The 17,047-nt window shown below is 43.5% G+C and overlaps 1 protein-coding gene across 12 annotated transcripts in view; it reads right to left on the bottom strand.

Annotated features, from left to right (window-relative positions):
- NFIA (nuclear factor I A) overlaps positions 1 to 17,047 on the bottom strand; it is a 255,532-nt gene that overhangs the window by 21,680 nt on the left and 216,805 nt on the right. For 9 of the 12 annotated variants that reach the window (XM_068406921.1, XM_068406922.1, XM_068406928.1 and 6 more), the window contains 2 exons: positions 15,977 to 16,142; positions 8,669 to 8,760 (listed from right to left, as the gene is read on the bottom strand). In XM_068406921.1, the coding sequence (XP_068263022.1) occupies positions 8,669 to 8,760; positions 15,977 to 16,142 (258 nt within the window). The remainder of the gene's footprint in view (positions 1 to 8,668; positions 8,761 to 15,976; positions 16,143 to 17,047) is intronic. The other 3 variants (XM_068406923.1, XM_068406929.1, XM_068406933.1) reach the window with 1 other exon arrangement.

Below are 17,047 nucleotides of genomic sequence, written 5' to 3'. Positions count from 1 at the left end.
AAGTCCTTATCATAGAATCATAGAATCATTGAATCACAGAATCATTTTGGTTGGAAAGGACCTTTAAGATCATCGAGTCCAACTGTTAACCTAACACTACCAAGTCCACCACTAAACCATGTCCCTAATCACCACATCTATTCGTCTTTTAAATACCTCCAGGGATGGTGACTCCACCACTTCCCTGGGCAGCCTGTTCCAATGCTTGACAACCCTTTTGGTGCAGGAATTTTTCCTGATCTCCAATCTAAACCTCTCTTGGCACAACTTGAGGCCATTTCCTCTCATCCTACCACTTGTTACCTGGGAGAAGAGACTGACACCCTCCTCGCTACAACCTCCTTTCAGATAGTTGTAGAGAGCAATAAGGTCTCCCCTCAGCCTCCTTTTCTCCAGACTAAACAATCTTACAATATCCAAAGTCCTTACAATGCTCCAGTTGGTCACAGGACCCTGTGGTTCAGCGAGGATCAGCACCCACTCTGATTTAACCATGTTGGCAGCGTGGCCACTGAATTGGAAGGTCTGATGGCTCTCTCCCCCACCACACCGAAGTCAGTACCTGCTCGCCATCTCGACTGCACCCACCAAAACAGCAGCAAGTGCTGCTGCTTGTCCATTAAAAAAACAAATGTGGGAGTCCCCTTCCATGTACTCTGTACCTGTCAACACAGGAACTGTCACGTTTTGTCAGATTAAATGGTCACTTGGGTCTGGTATTATGTCTCTGACAGTGGTTGCACTCCTCTTGGGAGGAAGATGCAAGAATCCCTATAAAGGAGACAAGCCAAAATGATTTGGCCTGAGGGGAAGCTTCTTCCCAGCCCCGTGCAGTAAGTGGTAGGCCTTGTAAATCTGTGTTAGCGGGGAATATGAGATTGAAAAAATAAGAATAAAAGAAAGTTTCCTGCTGAATGGAAAAAAGAAAACTGCTTTTTGGCAGAAGTTCTTCAAGAAGGAGAACATAGGCCATTGTTATTATGAAGACTTTTCAATGAAAATGCAGAAAATCATTGCCTTTTAGAGTAATTGTTTAGCTAAAGAAAGGTTACACAGCTTGTAGAGAATTTAGTAAGAAATTAAATCTCTCCAGCTCATTCATCATATTTCTGCATTTGCCAACTCTTCCCACCAGGCCCACGCTTACTTCTTCTCACTCTTCTCCCCTACTGTGGAGCACAAGTAATGGCCATAAACCCCACAGAAAGGGTGCCTTACGCACAGGCTTCCTGTTTCTTGCAAGGAGGGGGACAAATGCAATAAGTTTGATTGCTTAGTTTGGGAAATTTGTCTATGTCCATTGTAAATAATTGTATGCTGTATCTATTGGAAACAGGATGCTTAAGGTTAGTTTCCAAAAAAAAAAAAAAAAAGTCTGAACTGCTCACCAGAGCCTGCAAGGAGGAGGAAGAAAAAGCACAGGAAAAAAGATCCCCCCTGCTGAGGACTAACCCAGGCGTTTCTGGACTGATTTGGCTCCAACCCACTTTGAAGATAAGGCCACATGATGGTACTGGGAAGTTTTCCATGAATCTTTACCTTTATAGTGCAATCTGTGCTTTCTTCTTGAGGTATACTGTTCTCTGCTGCTTTTTAAGAACTGATCTGAGAGCGAAATTTCACACTGCCCCTCTGCGCGAAAGCTCAATTAAACGGGCTTTGTGCACTGAGCTGAACAGACAGCAAAGGGAATGGGAGTTGGGGAGTGACCCTGACTTCTGGTCACCTTTGTATCTCCTCTCTGTGGAGCACACTCTGGCCTGTCATTAGCGGCTGTGATCAGAGCAGCACATTCACACTCACGCTGCACTGGGGACGTGTGGCTACGGAGCTGTTATGTGATCAGGGGCACATCAAGAGCAGCACAACTGCACGCGGGCTCTTTGCTCCCATCATGGTGGAACCATCTCAATTTTAGCTCAGCGGAGGACCCAGCCAACATTTCCCCGACTAATTTCAACACAAGAGAAGAGCGAGTTTCATATGGCCAACCACAAAGCAAAGGCAGGATCTGAAATCTTCTTTTTAGTTTCCCAGAGTCTGAGACCTGCTGATGCTTGACAGAGACTGACACTGCATTTTCTATGCACACTCTCTCTAGAGTTTACATTACTACATTTTTAGAGCCATCTCTGGGCCACCCTTAAGATTAGGCCAGTCCAGCTCCTTCCTGGGTGGAAGATGAAAGACAGCACCAACATTCAGATCACATATCAGTAGCTTGGTGCCACTGGTTCTGCAGCAAAACACTTTTTGCTCAGGGATCAGAACTTTCAGTGCTCATAACAGGGCCCAAGCCCACAAGAGCCCATCCTTCTTCAATGCCCTTCAGCCCAAGCAATTACTATAAATTAAGTGGTCACATATACAACTTTCTTGTCTCCCAGGCTCAGCTGTTCATTATTCTGATCTCTGTTTTGTGTGTCCCATTTCTTACATGTAATGTAAATCTCTAGTAGGAAAGTGATCCACGAGGGTATAGGGCCCACATATGCTCAGGAGCAATCTAAAATTCAGATGGCACTTTGGGCACTGTGTAACTCTGCGCCGGGTGTTGGAGGAGAGCAGCCCTAGCCCTCACTTCCCATTGCTGACATGGAAAAGTCCACAGATCCCTGCTGGGGTTGGAAGGAGAGTGACCCCTCTAACTTCAGCAGCTCTAGAAAGTAACAGTCCCACACCCCAAAATTATGTTTGTATATCTAGTCTCTGCAGGTTTCTGTTCTTTACCCAGGAGAGACGTTATTCCTGCATTTAAATGATGTTCTGAACCTGCCAGTACATTTGCTGCTACGGGCCAAGAGAAGGAAAGGGGCAGTCAAGTCTCTTTGCAGCTTAAGTTTCTTCCAAAGCTATGCTGGCCTAGGGGGGTCACTTTATGGAATATGTAATTCTCAGGGGGCTGAACTGATTTGAACAAATGCTTCCAAATTAAGGTTCTTCATCTTCATTCATGCTCAAACACAAGCGGTGCATTTAGCCTGGAGGACAAGTGTCCTTACCCTCGGGAGGAACAGTCACCCAAGCAACACGTAGTGCTGACCTGGCTTATAAATAGTTCTGCTCAGAACCCCCAGAATAAAAAGTCTGATCTTGTTCCTGCAGCCTCTCATGTTCTCTGCACGTCCGCTGCAATGTACCAGCCACACGCACCGCTCACACTTTTTCTGACCATGGACTGCCCCGCGCACTACAGCGACACCACGAAATCCCGACCTTGCCCTTCCTCCCCGGGTGCCAGCCGGTGCTGCCTGTCTGCCCGGAGCCATTCCTGGGCGCTGGGAAGCGGGAGGCAGAGAGAAGGGCGCAGAGGCCGAAGAGGCCGGGCAGCTTGTGGTACTCATTAATAAAGCACATCAACACGCGCGGTGCGTGGGTCTGGCAGCCCTGTGTCCCGTTGGGACGGAGCGACGGGCAGGGCGCCGCAGCAGGGCTTCAGTGAGAAGCAAAAACGGAAAACCCCCACGAAGCGAGGCACATGTTTTATGTGTCAAAAGAAAAATGTGTGCACTGGTTTCTTTCTTCCATAGGGTGGCAATGGAACCTGGGCACAAACCAGCTACGCGGTTTCAGCTGCAGGAGCGATAGCTCTGGAGGAACTGCATTCGCTTCCTATTCAAGGTGCTGACTTTGATCTATGAATCCTATATGCTTTCGGGCCTCGCTACCTGTGAGGCTGCTTCCCTGCCTCCCCCCCTGCCCATGCTGCCTCCAGCGCAGTGAGGGGCATCACCTGCACCACCTTCCTCCGAATTCTGTGTCTCGGCTGCGGTGGCTGGCTGCTATCGCACAAGGACCATCTACTCTGGAATTTGCCTCCCTCCCTTGGCTGACGGAGCTCACATCTGCTAACCTACAGGACACAGCGTCAAGCTCATTTTTTTTCTCATGCCCTTTGTTTTAAAGTGCTGCCAGGGAAAAATCACAGGTTGCAGTTTGCTTTCTACAAGGATTGTGGGGAATTAAAATAGTCTTTCCTTCGTCGCTCGAAAAGAAAGTAACTGTACAATTAGGTTTGCCTGTGCACCTGAGGCATAAGGTGGTTTTTTAGAGATAAATAAAAGCCTAAAAGAACTACAAAGATCCCACTGTCTAATTCAGGCAAGGCAGAGAACAGGAACAGATCTAAAGACGTTACCAATTTCCTTACACTATAAACATTTGCTAAACTCCAGTTAATTTCCCCCCCAGCTTACTATAGGGCAGCATTACGCTGCTATAGATGTGTTTCACAGCATGCATTTTTCTACCTGGTCTTTGTAAGGCTGGTAGCAAGAGCATGGCCGTGCTTCTGAGCTCGCCGGTTTTCATACTTGTCGTTCTGCTGCCTAGACAAGCTTGTTCGACTTTTTTGGGGTTCTCTTATCCTTTCTTGCAGTGTGCTAGGTAAGTTATGGGCCGTTTGTTCCAACTGATTTGCGTTATAAAGGATGAGCTCTATCTAGAGCACTGTTGGAGTGGGGTGGCTCTAGGGTCCCACCAGGGAAAGTGTGAAAAGACAAGACCTTGGCTTCCTGTCCATGATCTCACTGTAACTTTGGGACTGTGCAGAGGCAGAAGCAGGAAGAGCTTCTACTTCTGTTCTAGAAAATAGTTTTATCTTTTCCTAGAGAAAGGTAAAGGAATAAACATTTGGTTTTGCGCTTAACTAAGTTTTAGAAAGTAACTAACTGGGATGGATCTGATACAAAGCATGTTTACATTAGAGAGGGATTTTTCCTCACACAGCTGGTCAAGAGGGTGCATGATACCACTTTCTCTCTTAAGCAGAGAAGAAAACCATTTAGTTTCTCCCTGGTGGTAAAGCAGTTAATCCCCTGCCTGGGTGCCTGCAGTGGGAGGCAGTTTCTGTTCCGTGCATCCCCGTAACCTCACTGTGTAAGGCACATGGGCTACTGGCAGGTAGGAGGGATTAGATGGAGCAGGCATGTGTTGCTCAGGAGCTGTTTTTAGCATCCAAAGTACAATTTCCAGGAAGATGTAGGGTAAGTAGGTGGCAAACAAGACTCAGCCTAGTAAACAATGTTTAGCGTGAAGTGGAGCTGCAGCACACTGAATACTTAGGATCCCTAAAGGGATTTTGTACTATAGAGCAAAGCGAGGGCGTTAGAGATCAGCAGACACCGTTTACAGCAGTGAGTGACAATGCAAACTCCAGCACAAAGAGCAGGTTGCTAGTTTAGTGTCACCAGCTGCACATACTCTGAGCACATATCCTGTGTTTCACAATTACTTTTATCCCTTGGTTAGGAAAAAAACCACACCCCAAACTCAGAACCCTTTATTCTTTATTAGTGTTGTTGCTACTGACAGGCTAGTCCCTAATTAGTGTGATGGTACTTTCCCATTCCTCTACCGCTCTCCTTATTACAAGTCCTTGTATCTATTACTTAGTCATGAAGTACCTAGACCAGCTTGCTTTTGAAACTAAAGACTCTGTACTCCAGGCATACTGTATTTCTGATTTGCATATGGAAAAGGCAGTTAAAAAGCTGATGCCCCCATATTGCTTGCGAGTCAAGTAGCAAAAGTAAATGACTTATCAAGCAAAGGTTACAACACCTGTGCCTTTTTGTCAACACACACAGAGGATGCCAAGTCAAGTGCTGCTTCTAATAGCTCAAACAGAAATTCAGATTCAAATAACCCCCCAGACAGGCTTTTGTTACTGAATCAGAACTACTGCCTTAAGTCACTTTATTTCCTGTTCTCTTCTGTCATGGAGTTGTTGTCCTGCTACAGCCTTTGTTGACACAGGAAGATGGCCTTTTTCTAAATAAAATATTGTATACGTTGTGTAAAAGTCCTTTAAGGGATTATATTTGAAGCAATCTGACATCAATTAGAACATGCTGCTAATGGAAATGTCTACTGCTAATTTTTATAATGCCCATTAAGAAAGGCATGTACTGGTTTGTTTAAAAACAGCCCAGGACAGAATGATCCTTGCTCAAACCCAGCCACGCTGCTGTACATTTGTCTGCGATTTTATTCCAGTGTTCTGTGAATGCCCATGTATGGGAAATGCGACTTCTGTTCAGCGGTGCTGTCACATCCCTCCGTGCAGACCCGCTTTTGCAGCATTTTAAGACTAATAACGATGTGTAACTAGTGCCTGTCGTCAAATGCCCCACCAATTGGAAGAGAAGATCAAAGCCACCAAAAAGCTGACCATAATGTTTCCTTATAGCTTGTAGCTGGACCGTGCCTTTGAAAAAGCAGACATTCAGATACAGTCTTCATTTTTATTTTGTTGATCCAGCAGTAAGAGTTGCTTAGCCCTTATATTTAAGCTTGCCTTTCAGAAGCTCTGAGTGTTTGCTGCTTCCTCTTGTCTAAGGGAGCTGTGTGGCCTGACAGTTAGTGGTCCTCAGGACCCCTATCTTAGGCTGACTCTGAATGTACTATAAAAACCCTGATGGAAAGCAGCCACCCCAGCTGCTTTTAATAACAGTCCTATGCGTTTTTATATTTTCATTTTGAAAATATCCTAAGTGACCGTCCTATACACTAATGCCCTGCAAAAAGAGTACAAAAGCATGTCTTTGTTCAGAGGAACGCTAAGTAAATCCCAAATCATTGCATTTAGCATTTTTAGCTCACTTCTCTGATTTAAAACACAGTCAACTTCAGAATTGCTTCATTAATAAGTAGTGAGATTTGCTGATAAATTATATATTTAGTATCAAGTGCGTTGTGGGGGTGTAAAGATATATAGAAGCACGGAGATGCAGCTGGAGTCAGAGACTGGAAGTCAGTCTCCTTCCCACTGCAGCATGTTTGACTTTAATTGAAAGCTGTGCTTGAGTATTGTTTTTCACTGTACAGCATTGTTATTCACTATACTGCATTACATAGAAGCACTTAAAGTAAGGCTAGAGCACTTTAAAATGATTTAAGTCATAAGTAAGGAGTATAAAAGTTTACAGTCAACAAACTTATCTGGGCAACCTAGGCTGCAGGATGCAAATAAGTTTAAAATATTTTGGAGACTTAATACTGTTGTGTCTTACTACATAATCAATTTACCAACTAGTAGTTTTTCAAGTCTTCTGGAGAAGGTAAGTAGCATTCTCCAAAGGGTTTCAAGTTTCCTGAGCTATGAAGGAAAAGGCCAAATGCTTAAGGACTTTAACAGTATACTTTAACGTTCCTGTTTCCCAATTTCAGTGTATTTCTATGTACTCCAGTTGTTTCCAAAATGACTGGAGAAACACAATTTAAATGTGAAGAAGCATGAAAACTTGTCCCGTACGTGAACCAAATAAAGTAAGAGGCCGGAAAAGTGGGGTGCAGGCTGCGTTTTGTTAAGGCATGAAAAAAAATTCAGAACCTGATGGGTTAAAGCCCCGCTCTGCACTGCTGGTGTACTTTCTGTGACCCTATTTAATGCAGAGAAGGTTTGAGATTCGATGTAGTTTAACCTGTGCTGTCGACAGAGCTATAAACTAAAGCCCCTAACAAATTGTACACAAAGAACAGATAGCAAGAAAACACATTGTGTTCGCAGGCATCTGGTTGCAGCCCTGTAAACTGGAAATCTTCAGTAATGAGTGACTTGGGTTTCATTGACAGCGTAGGTGCCGAAGCCATCGCAACGAGGAGCCTGTCCTCATGCACATACTGGACTGTGGCATGTGACAGCCATTAATCTGTACACTAATTATTCAGATGCATATAAACGATTTGAAAGAACTTACAAGAGCTAAGAGCAGTACTCCCCAATTTGCTAGTTATTTGAATTATTACTATTTAGTCATCGCAACCAGCTCAAAACAAAATTACAAATACGTCTTGCTTTTGACCTTTAAAAGAATTGTAACATTGTCAAGTAATCACTTAAAACTACAAACTACAGTTGTCCTAAAGCACTAGTTCTGCTCACTTTTTTATACTTTCTCCCCCATGATAACATGATATTAAGCAAAGACTTAATTTTTTCAACATCTGGCTCAAATTAGCTGCTAACAAAACTGCCAACAACTATTTTCTTAATCGACCCTGGGAATTTGATACAGCTTGGAAAAAGCACATTTAAACCTTGTCCTTCTCCTAAAGAAACACAAATGTTTACTTGAGCTTCTGATTTGACCATAGCAGGACTATGAATTCAGTTAACCCAGCTTTATAGGCCTGCCTCAGCTGGACTTTTTTCTTTTTGTGTAAGGAAACAGATGTGCTCGCAATTACAAAATCTCCTGCTCGCTCAAAGCCCACCATGCAAACGGCCAACCAAGAATTCGAGTCCATTTTTTTTTTTTACATGGAAGTCATTGGAGAAGTCTCCTGTTGTATCTGGTGGGGGGCTGAGGTACCTGACGGGTCTCTCTGAGCTCCTTTTGCATACACAATTAAATGCACTGCCTAGGGAACAGGTTGGAGCAAAAGTCTTTGCAAACCCAGTCCTAGGGAGGGGAAAAACCTGTGCACTAGAAGCCAATATCTTAGCAAGCAAGAGAGAACTTTCCAGTCACGAAAGCAGCGTTATTACTACATAAGCCCAAAAAAACCACAACAGACAAACAAACTGCAAGTGACGTTTCACTGTAGTTACTGAGACCATGTGGGTGAAGTGACAGCGGCAATGCAGCTGGCTCCGCGGGGACACGTTAGAGGACACTGAAGAAGAAGAGGCTGCAGGCATACAGAGAAGTCGAAAGCGGCCCACCTGAGTCTGTTGAGGGATATTTACAAAGCTTGGATCCCGTGGTCCAACACTGACGAATCGGTTTGCGGGGGAGGTGCTGGGTGTCGAGTAGGCTGTGAAGGGAAGGGACACATGCGTTGAGGAAGCGGCACTAGATTGCACACGAACAACACCAAAACACACTGTCTCAGAGCCACCTAAGCAGATGTTTAACATAGAAATGTGCAAACGTTTTAGAGAGCGAGAGTTTGGTTTTAGACACTGGAAAGGTTTGGTCTGAATGATGGGGATATAAACACGTAGGGGACGGGGCTGCTGGGAGAGGGCTCCTGGCCAGGCAGGACGGCAGAGACGTGCGCTCAGGGAGGAGTGTGCGGGGGTCCCCTGCGCTGCTCTCCATCCCGGAGGAGAACCTCTCCGTCCTGGGATAGCACAAGAGGCTTCTGGAGGTCCTGGTATTGCCTGACTGTTTTCACTCAAATATGTGGTGTCTCTGGTTTGAACGGAGTTTTGTATAGCACTGAGTTTACTGAAGTGATATTAATGGAATCAGACCCTTATTTCATGCTAATCCAGCATTATCTCTTGAGATAAAGTTTTGGTTTTCATACTGCTGTGGTCTGCACTCTCTAAAATGTTCACTTGATGTGTTTGACAAACTAGGAAGATCCTTTCGGTAAAAAATTAATGGGTTGCAGTTTCACTGGGGTGGTAAGTGCAATCAGTCTGAAGGCTGAAGCTGCCTTTAAAAACTGGAATGGCTCCCATAAATGTAAAGCTATTAAATGCAATGCAAGCCAAGAACCCAGATTACTTCCAAACTTGAAGTACTTTAATGATTTTATTGTTGCATTATATTCTCCACTGCAACTGTCCACAATGCCACGTACTTCTACATCCAAAAGCTCTCAATGCATTTTCAGTCCTCCTCTCATTTGAAAATCCCCCATGCAATCTTCACCCTTGTTCAGCTTTTTGCATGTTCAGATCTAAATTCAAATAACCTAAATAGACGCCTTAATACAAACAGTGATTCTGTCTATTTTAAATATATTTATGGGAATGCATTCTGCTGAATAAAATCCCCAGACAATCTAACTATCCCATGAAGAGACAAAAAACAATATTAAAAGGAAAGTTACTTGCCAAATTCCAGTCAGGCTAAATATAATGTTCAGGCCTCAACGTTACAGAAAAATAAAGCGAGTTGAATCGGAGAAGACACTGAGTTGTCTGTGTAGATGAAAGCCTGTTGCCTTTCTGAAGGCAAAATGTTCGGTGAAGAGGCGTTACGTTGGAGGAGCCTTTGGTTTAAGACTGTACTGAATCAGACCAATGCTCCACCTTATCCACTGTCCTCTCTCTTACAGAGGCCACAGGCAGATGGACAGGGAAGAGTCGAAACAGGTCACGTATTTACTTTCTTATATTCTTTCCCATTCTCTGATTATTTTCATCTCATGGACTTTCTCACTGATGAATGCCCGATCTGCCCTTGAAGCCATGCAAACATTCTGCATCCTACAAAGCCCTTTGGCGAGGAGTTCCCAAGTCTACGAGCATGCAGAACCACATCCTTCCCTTCCCTCTCTACCCGAGTCTCACAAACGTCTCATGATGCCTCCTAATTCTTACAATTATATCAGACAGCTTCACCTTCTCAAAGAGCATTCCCCTGAAATCACCCCAGCAACTGCATATCTTCATTTCTTACTGATCTGAGGGGAGGTAAGGCATTCCTGAATTCTAAGAATGAATTCTTTCCAGTTGTTTCTGGTGAGGTGAGCTTTTCTCTCCAAAAAGGTAACACTTGGCTAGTACTTGCAAAAATCATGCAAGGAACACCTTTCCTTCACAAAGTTTTAAAGGCATTTTTAAGTGCACTAATTCATCTTTCCGAGATGATTTGGCAGATTGCTGTGCAGCTTGCATATTAGAGTATGAACAGGTACACTGGTTGTTATTCCTATCTGCAAACCAAGGAAGAAATGAACTGAGTAGATTTGGTGAGATGTTCTCCTTGCCTTTTTACCGTGTTAATTCGCTTAATAATTCAAAGAAGCCACAAATTTGCAAAGGGCATTATCTCTGTTGCTAGTGCCATGTATTAAGATTCTTCTGTACTGTTTATGGTGAGGTGTTTTTTTTTTTAACTAACTACCGAACCCTATGTTGTGCAAGACTGAAAACTCCTTCTGCAGTGGGGAAAATTAACTTAAAGCTCAAAAATCAAACATCCGTTGTTTGGTTCTTCTGGTCTACTTTTAAGGAAGCAGAAAGAGCAGAGAGGCCATTTAATCCCTTGGAGCAGGTAAGTTCCACTCAGAAGGGAAGGAACTCAAGGTCTTGTTTACAGTTCCCTGTTGGCAGATACTTTTGCTGTGATATTTGGTAGAAAATCAAAGGGAAACCATCAGAATGCTGTCTTAAATGGCTTCTCTGTTCAAACAAAAATTCTAAAGCATTTGAAAACTGTGTAACATGCACAAAAGTCCCCTCAAACTTTGCTGGGTGAATTACTATGTATACCTTTCTGCTGTAATGATTCAAACTATGTTTAACTTGCTTTCTGAAAATACTCAGATGTCAGCTTGGTATTTCCTTAAGAGCATATAACTACGTTGCTAGAGCCAAGAAGTGAAGAGTACCAAAACTACATCTATGCAGAGGAGGCTTTACGCTGGGCTCTCCCAGGATGCTAGTCCCACTTCACTGTAAAATGTCATGAGACGTTGGTGGATTGTAAGGGGCCGTTTTGGCTCAGAATATTAAGTTGACATGAAATACACATCAGCAGTGACTCCTGTTACGGTGAAATTTGGTTCAGAAAAGGGACCAGGACCGAGTGTTGCTTAGACTATCACCAACACAGCTTCTAGCTGTGTCCTACCATATTCATATAAATACCCTTGCTTAACATGGAGGTGGGATTCCTGGAAGTCCTACCACTTCGGATCCCTATACTCTGTCCTGAGATTAGGATGGGGCAAACTGCTCTCACTCGTTAAAACTGGGTTATATTACAGTATAGTATATACAGGCTAAGCCTATGGTGGGGTCTTCAAACTCCCTTTTAGGAAAGGGAAAAGCCAAAGCATGGAAAGGAACAGAAGCCAGGTCTCTTCAGCAGATCTTCTCCTGATCTTTATCAGCTTTGCTCCATGGGAACTGCATAGATCTATACTAGTTTACACTAGCTGATAGCTGGCCCCTTGGACTTGAGCAGGAACATCTTCCTGCCCAGCCTAGTCCTTCTGCTACTGGGATTCACTAAGGATTATTTGCAACCTCATAGCCCATAGCCAAGGAAATGAATGTGATGCCACAAATTTGCTATGATACTTCACTTCAGGAACAAGCAAAACAGGAGCCGGCAGAGAAAGAACATTTGCTCACACACACAGCTTTGATACTTAGCCAAAAATGGCAAGAAATTGTATGAAAGACAAGACAAACACAGTTTTTTGGGAATGTCATGTATTTTAAAGTTGCTTGCAGTAGGAGAATGTTAATTTAAAATATACTTTCCTGAAATAATTTCTATTAAGTATAGGAGTGTGTCGTTTATCAGACAGTTCTGGATTAAAAGGATAAACTTCTGGTTGGTAAAGACGATTTGGGTGATCGATAACCTAATGCACCTGCACCACTAGGTCTCTCTTTTACAGACCAAGACGACAGATACGTGTGCTTGATATGAAGAGCTGTGCTGTTTTGCAAAGGACTAGGAGTCAGCTGTTGTGGAGCTGTAGTGAGAGAAGGAACCGGAGGGACGCAGTGCAATGCAGCAGTTCCTACTGCAATGCATTCTGCAGCGGAGTATCTGAGAGGGAACTGCAAATTCTAACAAATTAAATGATCCAGTCATCATCCTCTTTTTTTATGGATGGGGAAAGGAGCGAACCGAAAGCTAAAATGGCTTGCCCAGAGGGTGCTCAGTCAATGCATAGCAGAGGGAGAGAAATCCAATCTGATTATGAATCCAGTACTACAGCCACAAGATCATTCTTCTCACCCTGACACAAATGCTGTTTAACACAAAAACTCCTTTGTGCAAAGGGACATTAACCGACAATGATTTTGCCCAACAAGGGAAAATAGCTAAGCTTCTCCCCATGTAGAGCTGCAAACTTTAAAAAATAACATTTAGTTTAAAAATGCTCTTTAAAAATCACGGTGTACAGGATGGCAGTATCTTAGACTCTGCATTGGAATGAGGGCCACAGATTCTAACACTCAGATTCAGTTACGATAGTGAAAAAGTCCAACTGGCATGTAGTGGAGGTGGTGTTTTCTTTGGGCAACGAGATATTAGACCCAGACACTGTCAAGTTCAAGAAAATATTGTGTTGTGTTTGTTATGGGTTACCAACCAAACAAAATCAAGAAGAGATCTGAGATAAGATAATTTTGGGACCGCTTCTGATATCAAGGATGTGTTCTATTAAAAAGGCTTTTCATGGAGGAAAAATGAACCCTCCCAAACTTCACCAATCTCTTCTCCATTGTGTCACCTCACTGAGGAAAATGCTGGCTTTCCAAAGGGATAGGATTCACAGCTGAAATTTTCAACTCCCAGAGCACGCCTGGCCACCCAGTAGCAGCAAACCCCCAGTGTGCATCTCCAGGGGCTCTTCCTTCCTTGGACAGCACTAATGTTCGTGTTTTGGTTAATGTCACAGCTGGAGAGTTTCACTATTGCTCTGAGAATCATTAACCACCTTGTTGTGATTCTTAGCTCTCATTCCCAGGAGGCCAGGCCGTATTGAACAGCTGCTCCTGGCTCCTGCACCCCTCAGGAGGGCCATATTCCAATTTTTGGTAGGGCCGTAACCGCGTTTTGTTTCTGCAGAGGGCTTTCTGCTAGACCAAAAAAGGGAAGGAGAATGGAGCAAATGCCAACCCCTTTCACTCCATTTCCTTGGGGGGGGAGGGGCTCCATTCTCCTCCATGCAACTAAGGAGAGAGTCTGGCCAAAATCTAACATCATTCCTGCCTTTGTTGCATAAGTGACTTTCCAATATCCTAAAGCTCCGCAGGGCAGTCAGCCATAACCCAGCGACACTCCCAGAACCGGTGCACTCGAGCAGTTCGTAACCATGGAAAACACCTTTTTGTGCGGCTTTTACGGAACTCTGGTGAATCTGCACTTGCTATTTGAAGGCTAATATTTAGTCAAGGAAAAAATAAACACTGATGAAAACGGAGGGTTGGTACTGATTGACACACCAAATGGAGTCCAGTGGGCCCTCTGGTAAACTCTCCCTGCGAGGCTACGAACTTCGCTTTGTTTTACTCTTTATGTGGCCAGCCACTTCCACTGGCTTTGGTATATACGTAAAAGTTTTTCTTAGAAAATATTTCCTATAATCTGCTTTTCTGGAAAATTTGTCCCTAAATTAAATTATATGCTTCTTTACAACTCAAGTCACTATTATTCAAAAGGAAGATGCATGCCTGAGTATGTACAGAACTATATGTTTAGACATCAGCGTAGCTAATTAACAAACAGTAATTATTTTCCTAATCTTTAGTTTAAATACCATTAACTGGCTGCTCTTGAGAAAACCTCAACTCCCAATTAAGGTGGCAGCTGCCTGCTGAACACCGAGCCCCAGTGACCAGCCCGAGCCGATACCAATGAGCGGTGTTCTGCGCACTTCAGCGGACAAATGTCGGGGTTTATGCCAGCTGAGAATCAGGCCAGACACGCATTGAGCTTGTTTACATGATCACAGTATCACAAAAATTAAGCATTAAGATGACTGCTAAAATGATGTTGGGAATTTTTTTCTTTTAGACACCACGCGCTGCCAGTAAACTGAGTCACAACTGTAACGACAAACATGCATTGACCTAGTTTCATTTTTCCCGGTTCTGAAGACAAGGAAATAGTAAGGCATTGATGACTATGTTCAGTGATTGCTATGACTAAACATTAACCTTTTAGATTCCACTGCTGAATCTTATTGATAGGACTTAAAAGACGGTATCTCCCGTCAGAAAGCATCAAAACTTCCTGATAGCACAAGTGTTGGTCTAAGGTCAGAAAGAGGAGTGGAGGGGAGGGAATGAATCAACTTCTTAGCTCAACAAAAATCTGCTGATCAATTCTAGAAGTCCTGATTCTAGAAGATCATGTTCACAATCTTACCAGACTGTCTCATACTAAAACCATTTTAATTTCTAAGCGAGCCAGAGCATCTTGCTGAGCTTGCAGTTGTGCACCGTCGCGTAGCAGAAGGCGATGCAAAACTCCGAGAACCACCAGATTTTAAAAATGCCCCCTGGAACCTGTGCTTCAAATTTCCTGAACACTACACAGAGCTTTAAAAACGTAGGCTTCACATGGTCTGAATAGCGAATACCTCTTTGCACATCAAGCAGTGGTTGCATATAGCATTTAAATAATAAGCTTGAAAAGCACACAAAGGGATTTGCTCTTTCGATTAGATTGATTTTTGTTTGTGGATGTTATTTGGACTCCCTTCACTGTGGAACAAGTCCCCTACAGTTGCCATTAAAGCACTGAAAGCTTCCCTTTTGTTTTTAAATGTCAGTTTGAGCATAGCTTCATTAAATCATTTCACAATTAACTCCCTGAACATCCAGACTTTTTTAAAGCATCAAACCCATCTGAATCGCATTTGTTTCCCAGCAGAGAGAGTCCAAAGTGGTATCCCCAAGTGTGTAACCAGGAATTTGTATATTTGAGTTGTGGCTACACAAAATACATATGGGAGCCGTGTGGGTGGTGGAGAGAGGATTAAAGCTTTCTCCGTGGGCCTAAGAAATACCATAGCTTCTTGCCCAAAATACAGGGCTCGGGAACCAAGTCATAAGGGAAAGACGTCTGGGTTAATCTAGGAAGACTTATTCCCAAAGGAACTATAAATGAAGTAAACTCAAAAGAGTTGTTAGTTTAGCCCAGTGTGTATAAGCAGCGATGTTTTCGATGAGGCTGTCTGACTGCCATGCAGTATCTATCCTCTAAAGCCTGACTTGAGATTCCAAACTGCCTCCTCATGACAGTAAACAAGACCCCAAAAGTCCCAGGTCTGTGTCACAGCTTAGCTACTGGCCTTGACTTCTCTCATACATGGTTAAGTGAAATGCCAACAAAGTCAGAAATAAAACTGTAACCTTAAACTAACTCTTTTCTCGTTAATATAAAACCAGCTCAGAATTTTGTCCATCATAGACAGAGCAGAGAGCTCTCCTACTTCCCGAGAGCTAGTCCAGTCCTCATCTCTGAACAGCCGATACACGGTGGTGGCAGCACGTTGCATGCTGCTGTTAGCCCTTGGTTCCCGCTGCGTCTATACTTACTTGGAGAAGTGGGAGAGGTGGCCCCTCCTTCTGTTGATGTAGTTGGAGGTTTTGTGTCTGGCACTGGCAGAGGCACAGGCCTAGCCATTGGTGGCGGAGGTGGTGGTGGCAACATTGGGGTAGGAAGGAATGGATTGTGCACCTTGCCTTGGCTGCTACCATTGGGCTGCCAAAAAACAAGCAAACAGAAAAAATTATACTAAAAATCAGCTATTAGGAACCTCCAGTAATAACAATCCAGTTGCAAGCTACGTGCAATACATTTACAATTACTTGAGAGGTGGCAAAGAAAGTCCTGTGTCAAGTTCTCCATTGACTTCCAGGAACTTTGTCTCAAACCCTGTGAACCTTGTGAAACTATGGAAATTCTCGCTTTTAAACATTTGTCCTATTAGCAACTGGTCTGAACTGCCCTGGATTAAATTCTACTGCTCTTTACATTTCCTGCAGCCACTAAGTCTTGCTCAGTGAGAACTGAAGCAGTATTTTTGACCCCTTAAATCCCCCAGTGTCGTGCCTCTGTTATACCCTTAGGATATCAGTACCTAGGAGTTGAGTGTAAATTTCTTAAAGATACTGCTCATTAAGAGAAAAAACAAGCATTTTTGGTGGTCTTAAAAGTCATGCTGATATCTTATTACAGGAAAATGAATGAGTATACATTAAAGTAACTGCTCTCCCACATCCCTTTTGAGTTAGCAATAGTGTAGCTCACAGTTTGCCATTAGGATCATATGGAGCAACCCCTGAACCTAGAACTGCTTCATTTTACGTATCAGGACCTCCCCCCTCCATTTAGTCTGGATGTCACAGGCAGAATGGGCCCAGCTATACAAGTGCGGTCCTTCAATTAATCACCAGAAAAAACCTATCCATAAGTAAAAGTGTTTTCAAGCATCACAAAAACAGGCAGGCTTAAAAAAATGCCCCCCCTTCCCCCAACCTGTTAAGTTTACATTTGAAATGTAACACAGCCTGGACACTTGAAAACCATACAGATAGATGCCAAATACCATTATAAAGAGAAAGTAGGACAGCCTGTGAATCAGGTGTTCCATTTTAGTGACAAAA

The sequence above is a fragment of the Nyctibius grandis genome, chromosome 8, assembly GCF_013368605.1.
Source record: "Nyctibius grandis isolate bNycGra1 chromosome 8, bNycGra1.pri, whole genome shotgun sequence".
Lineage (NCBI taxonomy): Eukaryota > Metazoa > Chordata > Aves > Nyctibiiformes > Nyctibiidae > Nyctibius > Nyctibius grandis.
The sequence above is the reverse complement of the archived record's forward strand: the minus strand, read 5'-3'. Positions and strand labels throughout refer to the sequence as shown.